Source organism: Primulina huaijiensis, chromosome 16 (assembly GCF_012295235.1).
Source record: "Primulina huaijiensis isolate GDHJ02 chromosome 16, ASM1229523v2, whole genome shotgun sequence".
NCBI lineage: Eukaryota > Viridiplantae > Streptophyta > Magnoliopsida > Lamiales > Gesneriaceae > Primulina > Primulina huaijiensis.
Window position 1 is genome coordinate 17,273,871 of NC_133321.1, and position 16,004 is coordinate 17,289,874.

The 16,004-nt window shown below is 33.0% G+C and overlaps 2 protein-coding genes across 2 annotated transcripts; both read right to left on the reverse strand.

Moving 5' to 3' along the window:
• Positions 1-50: 50 nt before the first annotated feature.
• LOC140961443 (auxin transporter-like protein 2) lies at positions 51-4,055 on the reverse strand. The gene is made up of 9 exons (XM_073419954.1): positions 3,431-4,055; positions 2,998-3,221; positions 2,679-2,864; positions 2,480-2,592; positions 2,182-2,365; positions 1,950-2,047; positions 1,301-1,508; positions 968-1,225; positions 51-526 (listed from the first exon to the last, which is right to left on the reverse strand). The coding sequence occupies exons 2-9, from the start codon at positions 3,172-3,174 to the stop codon at positions 302-304; spliced, it is 1,449 nt and encodes a 482-aa protein (XP_073276055.1). The 5' UTR covers positions 3,175-3,221; positions 3,431-4,055; the 3' UTR covers positions 51-301.
• A 10,730-nt stretch (positions 4,056-14,785) lies between these two features.
• Positions 14,786-15,139, reverse strand: LOC140961090 (uncharacterized). The gene has a single exon (XM_073419398.1). The coding sequence runs from the start codon at positions 15,137-15,139 to the stop codon at positions 14,786-14,788; it is 354 nt and encodes a 117-aa protein (XP_073275499.1).
• Positions 15,140-16,004: the final 865 nt, after the last annotated feature.

A 16,004-nucleotide genomic window follows, 5' to 3' on the forward strand; every position in this document is an offset into this window, starting at 1 on the left:
ACCACCATGCCATGTAATAATGGTGCACCAATTCGCAAGCTATTAAAAAAAGAATAAATATTGTAGCGACTTAATTAATTAGCAAAGGAATATAATCATCACAATTCAACACACTGCCTCATCTAATATTTAAAAATATATATATATTAAACAAAAAGGAAAAAGAAAAAGCACACATCACAATGTAGGGGAAGCTTTGATACCTTCCCTTATATACTACAACTTAAGGAGACAACAACAAGGCACATACACATTCATGACTAAATTTTGCTATATCGAAATAAAGCAATGGATCTATCGATCAAGAGTGCGATGGCACTGGTGCTTGATGCACCGGTGTCGGTGGCTTGCACTGATAGCACTTGGCGAAGAGACCAAAAGTGTCGACTTGTCTCACAAAATTAGTAACGCTTGCCCATCCTCCGAACCCAAATCCAACCAAAAGTACCCAAATTACCACAAAAGAATTCAAAGCATACATAGCTGCCCAACTTGGCAAGAAGAATGGAGGCTTCTCTGCAGCGTTCTGCAGTAGTTGAAGACAAAACTAAATTAAAAATCGAACTTTGGCCCATCAATGATAAAAACCCATTTTAATTAATGAGTTTTATGCCCAATGGTTTTTTTTAAAAAAATCATTTCATTCATGGAAAATGAATCCAATTTTTAAGTAGAAAGGAGGCAACTAGAAGACAGTAACTAAAGGACATAATACACATCAAGATTGTCCGTAACTATACTGAAAAAGACAGCCCCACCTAGATCCTTATATATTAGCAAACTCGTCAAGTCCAGAACAACGAATGCCAACTCAGTGTGTTTTTAATATATAAACGTCTTTTTTTTAAAAATTTTAAAAAATCCTACAGTGATTTGGGATCTTTTTCTGGTAACAACCAGAAAAATGCAAAACATTAACAGCAAAATTTACAGCTGGTGTAAAGAGTGGAGACATAATTAAAGTTACCTTACGAGCATCGGCTCTCATGTAAGTGATCATATGTGCTACAGCTGGGATGATGTAGACTGTGAAACTCACTAAAAGTGCACCAACTGCAGAGTTAATTGGGCCAAAAAATGGGAAGATAATGGCGAAGAACCATATCGGTATCACTACCGGCAATCTTACAAGTGCCCTTAAACATACGCTCCTAGTGTCATGCATCCCAATCACCTTCTCCCAAACAAAGTAAAGTGGCGTACACGCGAATCCAAATGTAATGAACTGCACTTGAACATTTTTTGATGAGACGCGAAATTCATTAAGTTCAAACGTACACAGCGTGAAATTTAACCATACCTGATGAATGAGCATAAGGATAACTGCAGTGTCTCGCCAACCCGACTTGGGTAGCAGTGCGAATGCGTTGGCGTGATTGAGGAGTTGGTCACCAAAAGCCCAATAGACACAGGAAGCCGATGGTAAAGTAAGTGTGAAAACATAAAGTGTAGCCATTAAGTATATATACTTGAACTTCCGAGGTTTCCACATTGCATGCATGATTTCCCTGTAGGAGCAAAACTTAGTCAGATTGAGGCGGCCCTTTAAATCAACTTGTATAACCATATCATTTGCTTACACATTGTACAACTGGTAAACCAATAACTGAGATATGGAAAAGGGTGAGAACGTACAAAAATTACACCAAGAATTAGTGTTGTGGCAGAAACTTTTACTAAATTGTATCTGATTTTACTTTAGTTTAACTCCACCGGTTAGGTATATAAGGAGTGATGATGTTAATGTTTCTGATCCCCTTTCCTCTTGTAAACAAAGCATAAGTAATTTCATGATTTTGTTTGCTTTTATTAACCCCGAGGGGCCGGCAAAAGCTGCAAAGAGAAGTCGAGATGGAGAAGAAAGATAATATTTCCTGACCATACTGTTTAAATAATGGAGGAGCAACTGAGAAAAAAATATATAAATAGAAATATAAAAAGCTTCTCACACTGTGACAGCATGACCACCAAACGTGTACAGTATGTTGGTAGCTCCGGTGAAGTACAGCACTAGCTTCTTTGGACCCGAGTGCTGAACACCTTCAACCTATCAACACTTCCAAATTATGCACAGAATTTTTCACAAGATACTTAATTTAAGATGGAAAAGAAGGAATAAACTACACAATTTACTTTTTTTAACATACTGTAAATAGCCCTATAGTTCGATAATTTTTTTACCTGGCCATGAACAAGGGCCGCAATAGTCATGTACCAAGCTGTATAAGTGGTCATTCCAAGTCCTATAAAGGACCAAATTCGGTAGTTGTGAAAGGAGGGAATGAAAACAGTGGCGGCGCAACAAGCTCCAAAGATATAAGTCCAAGTCCTCTTATCCAGATGGTCATTTATGTAGTATATGTTGCTGTAAATTAAATGTAAAGTTTGTTTTGTATCAAGAAGCAATCTTTTTGACGTACTTCACTTTCAAGATTACATCTTTTTTAAAACATGTTAAGAAAAAAAAGGTTTTGATCACCTTGCACATGCTATGAGTTGGATGACGGATCCAAACAGAAGAAAAGTGCAGTTGAAGGCTAAACCTACAGCTTTCCCGATCGGGCCAAGTAACCCATCCAGCACTTCGTACCACTGGAATTTAGGATATGATGAATAAGAATCGGAAAGGGGTTGTCATTATGTTTTTTTAATATATGAATTTCGAGTCATTCTGAAACCTGAATGACATGGTTTTTGAAGTTGACGCCTTCTTTTTCCTTTCTGCTTCGATACTCAATGTATAAAACACTGATAAGATACGCAGTCCAGCTGCCCATAATGCCGTAGAATACTTGAAACACAACTCCAGAGAGCATTCCAAGTTGAGAAAATGAGTATGGTAGCGTCAGCAGCACTTGCGCAACCTGCAGTAAAAATAATTGGCAATTGATGACGGGAAGAAAAAAGATCAAACTTTCAACGTGTTTTTGAAGTAAAAAGAATTCCCATTTCGGAATCTCATAAAAGTTGATGGTAAAGTACTGTTGGTATACGTACTTGATTGGAAGCACAACTGAACCAGGCATCCCAGGCAGAGCCACCGTGCCAGAGTAAGTTTTTGACGCTGAAAATTGGTTGGTCTTCCACTTTCTCCTCCTCCTTGCCGCCGTCTTCATGCTCAGTATCGCTAAAGGTGGAGACAATGGCTTCCTCTGCTTGCTTCTGGGACGACATTTTATTACTATCTCTGTAAATAGGGACTTGAAAATTCCGTGGCAGATCTGAATAACACGAACAAAAAAGACACTCAATGAGACAAAAGAGATGCACACCCAACACCCCCACACTCCTCCCCAGAAAACGAAAGCCAAGAAAAACTCCCCATATTCCAAAGCTAGGAAAGGTAGAAAAAGAAAAAAAACAATCCGAAACAAACAGAACGAACAACAACGAAAGGAAAAAAAAAACCCAAAATACACTTCCGTAATACCTTGGTATCAGACGAGTCTTTTTCTTGAACCCAGATCTTATATATAAGAAGGAAAAGCACTCCCTTGATTGAACCAAGTCCAAGTACGTGACTCCTCAACTCTTTTTCAGTTCAATATGAATGGGAGGAAAAGCAGAAGGCGAGGTTTCTATGCACTGAAAACAGACAATTCACGATTTCTTCACTCCAAGACTTATCATCAGAAAGAGCTAAACATAGAAAGTTAGCAAACAATAACAAACACTTCCATTTAATGCTATCCCACGATCTATTACAATCCGCCTAGCTATTTTGTTAAATTCTCGAGGACAAAACTAAATGCGCTTCAAAAACTTTCTGCGGCGGCGGCGAGTTAGTCCCTCAAAAAAGAAGCGAAGCGAAGTTCTTTTTTTGCTATAGCGCTGCAGAGCAGGGAAAAAAAAACTGTAGCGCAGACTAGCAAGTAGCAAGCATGGAAATGGGAAAAAGGAGACTTTCTGCAGCTATTAAATATTACTACATGGATTTGAACATTAATTATTTCCGCGTATACTTATTTTAATTATTTATTTTTCCTTTAAAAAAAATTTATTTTCGTCATTTTCACTATATCCTACAGATTGTGATCCGATTCTCAGGTTTCGTTTGGCCCAGAGGAATTCGACAGATTTTTGTAGTTCTCATTTCCCCAAGGCAAGTCGAATCCGTAACTTCAAATTTACTAGTCTTTTTTGCTCATTTTGGTGAACATAATGGATGAAGAAACTATAGCTAATCCCTCCTGTTAATCGAAAGCGAGTGCAGTAGCAAAGTGCACGCTCGCATTCGTGTCCCAAAGTTAATGGGATAATTGAAATGGGATTAGTGGACGAAGAAATGATTAACATTTAACGGGAAGGAATTCAGGGTTGGTGGATAACATCAAATCTCGGATTTGTGTTCCCCCTCTTCATGTGGGTCCCTTTACTCTCCACTACCTACACTAGATCAATCCAGCCCACCATCACATTTCCGTGCCGCACTTAAGCACCCAAAACTTCGATAATCACAATTTACAAGTTTTAAAAAAAAAATTTTGAAAGAATTCAAGAAAATAAATCTTTAATATAGCTTTTTAATTTTTATCCGTGTCACGACCTAATCAAGAAAAATCGAGTTGCACCGTTATCAGAAGAAAAAAAAATACTTCAATACGAAGATCAAACAAAAATGGCAAATGTGCATAGTTTCACCCTTTTGCACCATGTTGTTGCAATACTTCGACCCAATTTCACACAAGATATATACTTCAAAAACTACTTGATTTCTAATTTTATAAAATATTTTTTTTCTCCAAAATGTGAGTTCACTCCTATGTGCTAAATTAACTAATTAAAAAAATTTGTGATTCTTGTCACTTCTTGTACAATACATCCTAGACGTAACTGAGGGTGAATTACCATCTAAGAAAAGATAGATGTAACATTAGTACTATAACAATTCACATTTCAAGCCATGTAAAATTCAATTATTAGCCACATATAGAATTATTAGGTTCCTTGATACAATTACTCTCTGGAAATTACATCTTAATTTGCATAATTTCCACACACACAAAAAATAAAAATAAATAAATTAACCGTTACGTGAAGTATCAAATTAATTAATTATTAATATAGGTATGTACTAAAATGGATTAGAGTTAAATAGGTGTTTTAAAAAAGTCAGTCCACGAAGACGGAAAACGCCTTTACAAAAATATGCATGTGCGGTGGTAAATATTATATATATTGAATTATATTAAAAGTATGTTAACAAAATATATATTATTGTTTTACATATTTAAAGTAATTAATTATAAGTTATAGAATAAAGAGTTATAGGTAATATATGTCTGGGAATACAAGATTTTTAGGATTATTTCTAACATAGCTATGTATGTGCGAGGGTGGATGCAAATTTTATTTTATTTTATTATTTTTTTTAAAGTAGTTTTGTTTAGATAATTTATTAATTTAAGCTAGTTCTTTTTTTTATATATTTTACTAATTAACATATTATTACATAAGGAATCGAAAGAAGCACACAGAAAAGGTGTTTGCGTTGGGTTAAAGAATATAATATTAGGACGGCAATTATTACATAAAAATTCTCATGTGAATATTTTTATGAGAAAAATATCTAAACTGATTCAGTTCATGAAAAAATAATTTTTTTTTCAAAAATATCATTTTCTTTATAAATATGAATCAAATCAACTTATATCACACGTATAAATCCGTAATATCGTCTCTCCAATTATTATTATAAGGGTGACTGATGACCAGTCAGATAAAGAAATGAATTCGGATAAAGCGATGGTGGATTTGGACACGGGTCCATGAAATGGACCTTCCAAAAGGATCCGAATATTATTTGTACATTACCGTCAATTCCAGGACCCTACCCCAATTAATTGTTGTGTTACAAGTTGGTTGCACTAATTTTTCAGTGTACGTACCACAACAAGCTAGCTAGATCGGCTAGTTCATCTTCCTCCCCCAATATTCACATTGTGATCTTCTCTATTGGTATTCCTCATTATCATTGAATCGAGTTTTATGCTAGCTGGATCGACTTCGGTAGAGATCGATTCTTGATTAATCAGTCCGTGTTAAATTATCATATTCGAATATTAGATTAATACGCGGAATAAAATTTTTTCCGTCAATTTATATGATAGATTATATATTTCTTGTGTTGTATTTATGTAAGTTTGTCTTAAATTTAAAGTGAGCATAGTTAATCACCCTTGATTGAGGATGTGAATGACATGACAAAAGATAGTAGAATATGATTCAATACGAGGATCTCTTGTTGGTCTTCAATTGGAAGAAAGAATCATCGAAAGTCTTGTCCCTAAAATTAAAATCACAAGTGCGTCCCCTATTTGATTTCATTCATTCCCACTTCGAAAAATAATTCCACAAAATCTCACTTGAGAATTCATCGTGATGGCATCAGCATGATCTTAGCCTAAAAAAAGTATTTCTTAAATTTTGTTTTGTGTTAGGATTGGAATTTTAACATAATTCAACTTTAAAAGTTAGCTCAAGAGGGAAAAATTATCCAAGTCCATATATGCAACTCTCAGGGATTTTATCCCACCGATGTGGAACAACTAACACCTCTCACGCACAGGAATGAACATCTGGAGCGTGAAATTTACGAATGACCCAATTATGACCAGAACGGGTATGTCAACTATGGGCAATCCAACACATAACGGTAGAACCTAAGCTCTGATACTATATTAAGATTGGAACTTGGACCTAACTCAACTCCAAAAGCTAGCTCAAGAGGGGAGGATTGTGCAAATACATATATGCAACTCTCAGAGATTTTATCTAACCGACGTGGAACAACTAACATTTTGAAATGTAATTAAGCCTTTATTTTTGTGTTAATTAATGGGTTATAAAACTAACACACCATCAATTTATTTATTGGGTACTGTAATCAATAAATAAATAAAAGAAAGTGAATCGTAACAGCCAAGTAAAAAAAACATAAATAATTCCTCTCTAATAATAATTAACGTGGAAGCATGCATGAATTTGCCGCCTCAGATTTTTTACCAACGAATAAGTTATTTTACATTTAATTGTACGAACAATACAATTTATTTTATTTAAGGTACCGCACATTTTGTTTTGAGTTTGACAAATTTATATTGGGTGTAATAATTGTCCGTGTTTGATAGATCAATTGAAATTTATTGTTTGAGTCGTACGTTTTAAAAGACTTGAGTTGCACTCTTATCACCAACTATAATTTTTGGTAAAATGATAAACGTTTCAGTTCTACAATTTGTATCAGAGTCAAGGTCATGAGTTCGATTCTCATTGATGAAGAGAATTGTAATTATTGGGAAATAGATTGTTGGGTGCAATAATGATTTCTACTCTCTACTGGATAGAGCAATCGAAAGGTGTTGTTTAATAACGAAATATATATTGTGACCTCAATATTTAATTCTACTGCATGAGAAATTAATTTTGATATTATCACTTATACAATGGCGGAGCTCCGCCACTTTCATTGGCTCGGTTGGCCAATTTTTTTTTTAAAAAAATTATATGTAAATTTGTAATTTTAGATTAATTTGATATTAGTTTGAGTATATCAATTTAAAATATTAAATGATTCAAAGTTTAATATTCTAGTCCAAATAAAAAAATCAGATTGCTGACTCCATCATTGCACTTATATTCATCAAAAATTAACTTTTCCATCTCTTAATGCTTCAAATGTCACAAAAACCAGCAATTATGGGCAAACCCCTTTTTGTTTATAAATTTTAAATTAATATTTCAAGGTAAAAATATTGAATTTAGACGATGATTGCGTTCATCTAACCCTGAGTTGGATGAATTTGACTTTGACTTTTTACTTATCTCTCATTGGCTGGAACCTGCCACGCCCCGCTTCTACACATGTTTTCTTATCTGATTGGCTTCCTATTTTAATTACTACGTACAGTACAGAGGATTGCTATTATTTATTTATTTTTTTTATATTGTTTTGTACAATTTAAAATTAATTTTCTACTTCGTCCCCCCCAAGTTAATCACTTGAATGCTTCTTATGTTTTAATAGTATGATTGATGATTGCGCATTTTTGGAAGTTGATAAAAATAGGATTTTGTTGGCATATATTTTGGCGACGAAACACACATGCAATTCTTTTGCCTGCTTTTAATTTATTAAACTGGAATAATGATGCAGTGAACTTGAATTGATGGGCTCTAATAAATTGAATCGAGCTCGAGTTCGCAATTATTTGACCTCAAATGTTAATATTTGAATATGAAGCTCCATCAAGTTGAGATTTTCTAGTCTAATAATGATTTTTAGTATCATTTCATCATATGTCGATCATATAATCAATTTTTCGTTGTCGTATCATAACTTCGATTAATTCGAAGAACAACAACAAAAAACTAAAGTTACAAAAGCACAACTTCGACAATTTTTTTTTAAAAAAAAAAAACATAAAACACGACAACTTAAAAAAACTAAATTGAATTTTTTCCATCAAATTTATTCATTGGAGAAAAAGTATCTGTCGAGAGTCGGACTGCCGCATAGTTGTCTGAGATATACATTAAAGAGACTTCGGACAAATGCCAGCAATCTACACACTTTAATTTAAACTCGAAAATACGAAATATTAATTCTTGCAGCTGTATTTTACGTACCGTCATCGATAAGTCCCGTTGGAAGCCATCGCTGTCTGATTTTCAAAAATAAATGTATGTATAAATATATCTTATTTTAAAATAAGAATATAAAAAGTATATATCAAAACAATATAATTCATAAATCCTATCCAAATATTTCAATTAATTAATTTCAAGATTTGCCTGCATGTTGGTCGGAAGAAGGTAATGACCCATATATTTCAATCAAATAAAAGACGAGTGTGTGGCCATATTCAAATCATAATCATCCAAAACACATAGATTAAATTTTTTTACACGTTAAATTGAATTGAGTATTTAATATGAAGCGATAACTTTAATTATATTTTAGTGGGACAAATATTTATTTAATTTCCTTGGATGCATGCTGAAAGTAATTATTGTATATTATGATGATGAGTAGGTCTTTTGTGAGACGGTCTCACGAATCTTTATATGAGTTAACCATATCGATATTCACAATAAAAAATAATACTCTTAGCATAAAAGGTAATATTTTTTCATTGATGACCCAAATAAGAGATCCGTTTCACAAAATACGACATGTGAGACCGTCTCACACGAGTTTTTATTTATGAGATGATTATAATTAGGAATAAATTGTTTATCTGTGTTAGTTATGATTACTAGGGGAAGATAGTGTCGTGGCCTACCAGCTACAGTACTCCACTCCACTTTCTCATTGATCTGCTTCACTAATCACTTAAGTATGACGTTATTGACATACCATTTTTAATCACTTCTTCCATTGAATTTACTCGTAAGGAATTTATTATAAAAATACACATCGAATATTGAAAATTTCCTTTTTCCTGATTGTAAAAAATAATTCTAAATTACTATACGGTGCGTTGGTTAGATGGTTTTCAATTATATTTATTTTATTGTTAATAATGAAATAATAGATAATATTTTAAATTCATAACTTATTTATTTACATATTAGTTATACGAGTTAAAATGAATTTCAAATTCTTTCAACACATTTAACATGAAACAATATATAAACATGCAAGATGTGAATTTGTAGTTTATAGTCTTGATTATCTAAAACTAGAAAAAATATATATTTGAAATCCGTTGATTTGAAATTCATTAATCCAAATACAACATAAGTTTATTTAAACTGACGTGTGTAGTGTTACAAAACACTCACAATAAAAAAATGATTAAAATTATCAAAAATCGAAAGTTATAAGAATAAACATGAAAGTTGATAACACATAAGTCTAATATCACAAAAAAATATGTTTTCTCATTTGCTTATCAATTTACATTATCACTTGTTTAAATGTGAAACTTTAAAACAAAATAAAATAAAAAAATATCCTTATGAATATAATAATATAGTAAAGACTAATGATGAGATTCTTGAGCAGATAGCCACTAAAAGTTTGAATTTATTGGCATACTTACGCTGTTAAGTATACAGTTATTGCATCGTAATAGAATCCTGGCAGATTTTATTGATGGGTTCAACATGGGATGCCTATCTTAATATCTAAAGATAACGACCGTGAGTTTCGAATATTAAATAATAATATATGACGTTTTGCATGTGATTATATATCCTTTTTAATTTCCTTTCAACACATTATTGTATGATAATGCTTATATTTTCTATAATACATACATTGTTCCCGAAAGAATTAAGTATAAATATTATTGAAAAAATAATTATGGAGGTATCTCAATTTCATATTTAACGAGCTTATAATAAGATAATATTGTCTTTCTAGAGAGGCCCCACAAATATGTCCATCTATAATAACTAGGATATATTCCAATTATTTGAAACAAAATAAAAACAAATAATATAATATAAATAATAAAAGCAAAAACTTGTGTGAGACGGTCTCACGAGTCGTATGTTGTGAGACGGATATCTTATTTGGGTCGTCCATGAAAAAGTATTACTTTTTATGTTAGAGTATTAGTTTTTATTATAAATATCGATATGATTGACCCGTCTTACATGTAAAGATTTGTGAGACCGTCTAACAACATATCTATTCATAATAAATTGGTATCCATGACTGAGGGGCCTTCAACAATACACTTCTGGTCGGAATTCGAATAGGGCCCAAAGGATCTGTGGTCGATAAAGTTTTTGGGGGGCCTAATAGGATATGGTTCCTATTTGGATACGATATTTACCCAACCCGACAAATGAAACTTCTCTGTCAGCCCAAACGCGTGTTTATTTAATGTCTAAGCTGTAATGGGCCAGCCCATCTCATTTATCTGGGCACATGAAATATGGTTTGAAATTCATGGTTAGAAAAGGCATTATCAAATATCAAAACCCCTTTTTCCAAATAAATAAATTAAATTTATTAATACTTTTCCTAAATATATATAGTCGTAGAGACATCCATATGAAAAATTTAATAATTGGAGTATGATTAGAGAGACAAGCAATTAAATGTGTAAGTAATAAAAAGGGGCCAGGGGTGGTTTGTTATCGGGACGACAGCAATACAACAGACATCCACGGGGAGTCCTCGTGCATGTCACGTGCACACCGCCTCAAGGAAAATACTATCTCATAAAACCAGAGAAAATTATCAAAAAATAAAACCCTTTACAAAAGGGATAAATGTACTTTAGTTTTTTGGTTAAATATGCTTGATTTTTTTTTTTTTTAAAAAAATTAACTATATATTAGCTTTTATGACAGGAATCATAATAAAATGCGTCATAATATATATACTTAATGAAATATCTAATTAGAAGATATAATTTTCTTGGATGGGTTGGGAGTGGGACATGCCCGCGATCTCTGTTTGTTCAAATTGATGATAATTTATGACTTTTGTGCCATTTCAAACTACAGTTGGAAAGTTTTGATTTTTTCCGCTGTAATATTGTCACTCAAAATGTTTACAAGCAGGTCCCATTAAATATATTATATATTATTCAGAATTTTAAATTAATGCTCAAGTTTATTAAATATTGATCTCACGAAGCATATATTATATCGATCACTATGAATACATATAATCAAACACGCACGTACGTATGCATGCATGCTTGCTTGGCTTCTAAACATTAATAGACGAGGTGACCCCAATCTCCCTGGCATATTTATATATATTAAAAACAATACAGTTCTTCCATCAGATATTTGTTCAAAATATTTTTAAATAAATAAAATAAGAAAAGAATTGGTATGCACACGTGTAGGAATTCCGTCTCTCCTTCTTGAATTTTTTTTATTTTTTTGAATTTAATATTCTTATAAATTCATGTTGAGATATTTTAAATACAGCTGTTTTAAAGATATACATATTGTATTTCTAAATATTTTGTTATATAATTTCACGTAGTCCCAAGTTTTATGTGTGTGGCAACGGTGACAAGTACTTCGATTGCTATATCACGTTTGATGCAGACAATGTTGGTTTTTAGATGGAGGAAGAACATGTGAATTGGTAGGCATAGAAGGAGACCAATCCCATTACCAATCTCCCTCCGTGGAATTCTACCTTGTGTTTAGTCATTTTCTACTTTCACCAATGTTCATGCCAAACAAAACAACTTCTTCTTCTTTTTTTTTTTTTTAATTTATTTGAAGTGAAAACAGACATTTAAATAATTGAAATTTTCTAATCGAGTCAACAAAATTACCCAGTTTTTTTGCGCTTGTGATTGTAGTACTACTAATCTATGTTGCATATTGAACACAAAATATCGCCGAATAAACGATGGATTGAGACGTGCAAATGCAATATAAATGATTTCTAAATGTCAAATATCTCCAAAATACAACAATCTAGTATTGATCTGATCACAATTAATTGTATATGGAAATCGAGGAGCTGATGGAATTGAAGAATCATAAATAAGATTGGTTAGAAGTGATGCATAGCTATCATGACATCAACGGATAATCAAATATTATTGTTTGCACAATATTTGATTTGCGGGCGTGCCAGGTGCGAAGTTGCACCGATTTGTGTGAAAATGATAAAATCTAACTTCTAAAAACAAGCGAAAGCGAATCCTAAATTTGATCGTCGGTTCTAATCTCCTAAAATAACTATAACGCCAAAATGAAGAAAACTAATGGAATTTGAGGAATAAACCCCTGATCACATTGTTTATATTTTCAATAAACCGTAGGAATTTACAAGACATAAAAATAAAACATATAAAGTTGTTGAAATCTAAAACGAGAGAATGCTAGAAATTATACTGAAACGCTTAAAAAACTAGTGCTTGAAGATTGAAAATTTTAGCAGAGAGTATTTGCAGAATTTTGTGAGTTGAGTTGTGTTGTGTGTTTTTGCGTTTGCCGATCTCCACTTTTTCTTCCCAGCGCCTATACGGTTTCTCTCCACTCCCCCATGAGCCCATGATCTTTCCCACTCATGCCACGATTTCTACATATCCTCTCACGTTCTTCTTCCTCTTCCACGCTCAGTGATCAGTCGAATCGATTAAGAATTAGTCCATTATGGGCTCATTTAATTGGGTTTCAGAATTAACTCGGGCTTGAGAATTAAATTGAGCTTTCCATAATTAATTATTTTTAGCCCAAACAATTATCATAAATTATTTAACCCATAATGAGATATTAAGCTGAACAAAAATATTAATTTGGAAATTAAAGTTATTCTGGACGTAGTTCAATTTACAAATGAAAGTACAAAAGTTGCGGTTTTTGAGGGCCTGTTTGGGCTTGAAACTTTAGGGCGTAATTGAGCTAAGCCCAGTAAGAGTTGGATTCTTTAAAGAAAAGGGTATATTATTCATCTTACTATCAGACAAGTGCAGCCCAAATTTTATGACTTTTTTTTAAAAAAAACTTGATAATTTATGAATTTGGTCTAGAGCGGGAGGGAATGAAGCCACGAATCATATTATTCATAGGGTATTTTCCTTCTTTTCTTCAGAATAATAAATTCACTATTTTTTTAAAAAAATATATATAAACCCAAAATAATTAAAAATGCATGCGGTTTTACCTCATTAATTTTTTGTAAGAAAAATTTTTTTTAAAAAAATTTTAAAACAAAAACGAAACGAAGATATGTTAAGAAGAACATATATGTTCTAAGAATGGAATTTCTCAAAAATGAATTAAATTTGGGCACAAACTCACATGATGTCGTTTTACAAATCAATTTTATGATGCAACTCTCCGATTCAACTGTACGAATAAAAATATGAAATATTAATTATTTCACTACAAGTATAGATCGAGTCGACTCGTCATCTGTAAGACCGTTTCACAATAGAAATCTTCATTGAGTTTAGGATGCAATGTGCGAGAGTAGCCCCTCTAATTAGATTATGCAAAATTATCGAAACTTTCAGAAGTTAGATTTTCAGAGCTTTGTATTAATGAACTCTCTAACATGGTTTAAATTCGAACTCTGATATAAAATGCATTTGAAACTTAATATTTCTTTTTTTAGTTTCAAATCAACAAATTTATATATAATAAAAGAATAAGAGTTTAAATAAATTTTAAAAAATATACGGAAACATGAGTACCCTTCTAGTAATTGTTGGAAACACAATTTGACTATACATATCTAATAATTTAAAGGAAAAACAGTCAAATTTACCGTACTCTATTAATGTTTTAATTGAATTTTAGTCGTATTACCAACGTCACATCAAAAATTGATAATATAACATTTTTAAGAGGTGTTCGAGTTAGTAAATTAGATAATATATCATCAAAAATTCGATTCTCTCTACCAACACTTTTCTGGGAGAATTTGTCACACATGACTTATATCGTGGTTTATTTGATGAGTGTGATTTGTGTTATTGCATTACTCAAAATTTAACCACGTGTACACCAAATAGTAATGAATGTTGTTTTCGCGTCATAAAAAAATATAATATGACATCCAAAATTGTTGACAATGTGTCATATTTGCATGTGTCCGGCACTCCAACAAGAAATGACAAAAAAAAAAACTCAAACCATAGTATCAAAACTCAAACTAATTAGAACACCGAAACAAAAGAAGGCAAAATTTGAAGATCATTGTGGAAACATTCCCTAATTCGAGCTAGTCAAAATCATGCTTATATCTACACGAACTTTAAATAGGAAAATGATAAAATCTTGAAAACAACAACAATTGTGATAACAATATCTACTCTATCTACAAAGATAGATGCATGACTTGCTTCTAACAAGTGCTGCTTACTGAATTTGACCTTTGCAAAGAAGAAAAAGAATTGAAAAAATCAATGCAATCCTCAATGGCTTCAGCCTGTTGACAATCCAGCTTCTCCGCGTATGAACGCGACTTCGCGAAGGTAGCCGAAGAAACTTTACGTGACGACGTCACGAACCACAAGGCTACCTCCACCTTTGTTCCGATCTGCCTCATCAATCTGGCCGGAGAAAACCTCGACCGGTTGAATGTCCACATTTTCAACGACCCCTTCTTGTTTTCTCGGGACTTCCCAGTAGCAACCCCACTGCCACCGTGATTGGGGTAGATGGTTGGTGCAGGGCTCAAACTCACTCTTCTTCTCATTTTGTTTTCTCAAGCAAACCGGCCTAGTGTGTTTTCTTGTAAGAGAGATGGAAGGATCGATGGGTAGTTGAGATGATTCAAAGAGATGTATTTATGAGTTTACAGCAATGCAGTTTCTGTTAAAAAAAAGCGAGTCAGATAATTTATCTCGGTGTAAATTCGCTACCAGGGAAAGACATGAATTTATTGTGTTGAGTAAACAAATCTTTTGTAAAAGATTTTTGGTCTAGGAATCGAAAGGGTTTGTGGTAGAATGGTACCCTTTAACTCATCGCTAACATGCAACACAAAAGATAAAAGATGCCCCCACAAACTGCAACTTTTGCACAAAATATCAGAATTTGGTCCCATCCTTCTGAACCTGTATCCGCTGCTCTTCCTATAAATGTTTCTTGTGCGAGAGACAAAGAGTACATTTTTGAACCGTGGTGGGGATGGCATGAATATTAGCATCAAGCAAATTAAATTTCAGATCTTTTCCCCACTGACAAATTAACATTAAACCTCATTCCAATTTGCTGGCGCATGCAACCCGGTGGCCCGCCGGGTTTCAAGATAAGCTTCTGAGGATATCGGATGGCGCTTCAGTACATGAAAGTGTGTTGGGAGATTCCTCAGCACGAAAGAGAGGAAATCATACAAGTGGTGGAACTCTGTATAGAACAACAATATTGCGAAGGGATCAAGGGTCATGAAGAAAAATGAGGGAGAATATTTACTTCCATATATATAAGCTGGTAACGATCTTTGGCGTCAAGTTGCAAAAAATAGCATTTAGCGAAAGCAGTCCAAGATAAATCCCATTTCAGAGTACCAATGATCTCAAGTTTTGTAACCAAATTGCTAATTTTTTCCAGTAGATGAG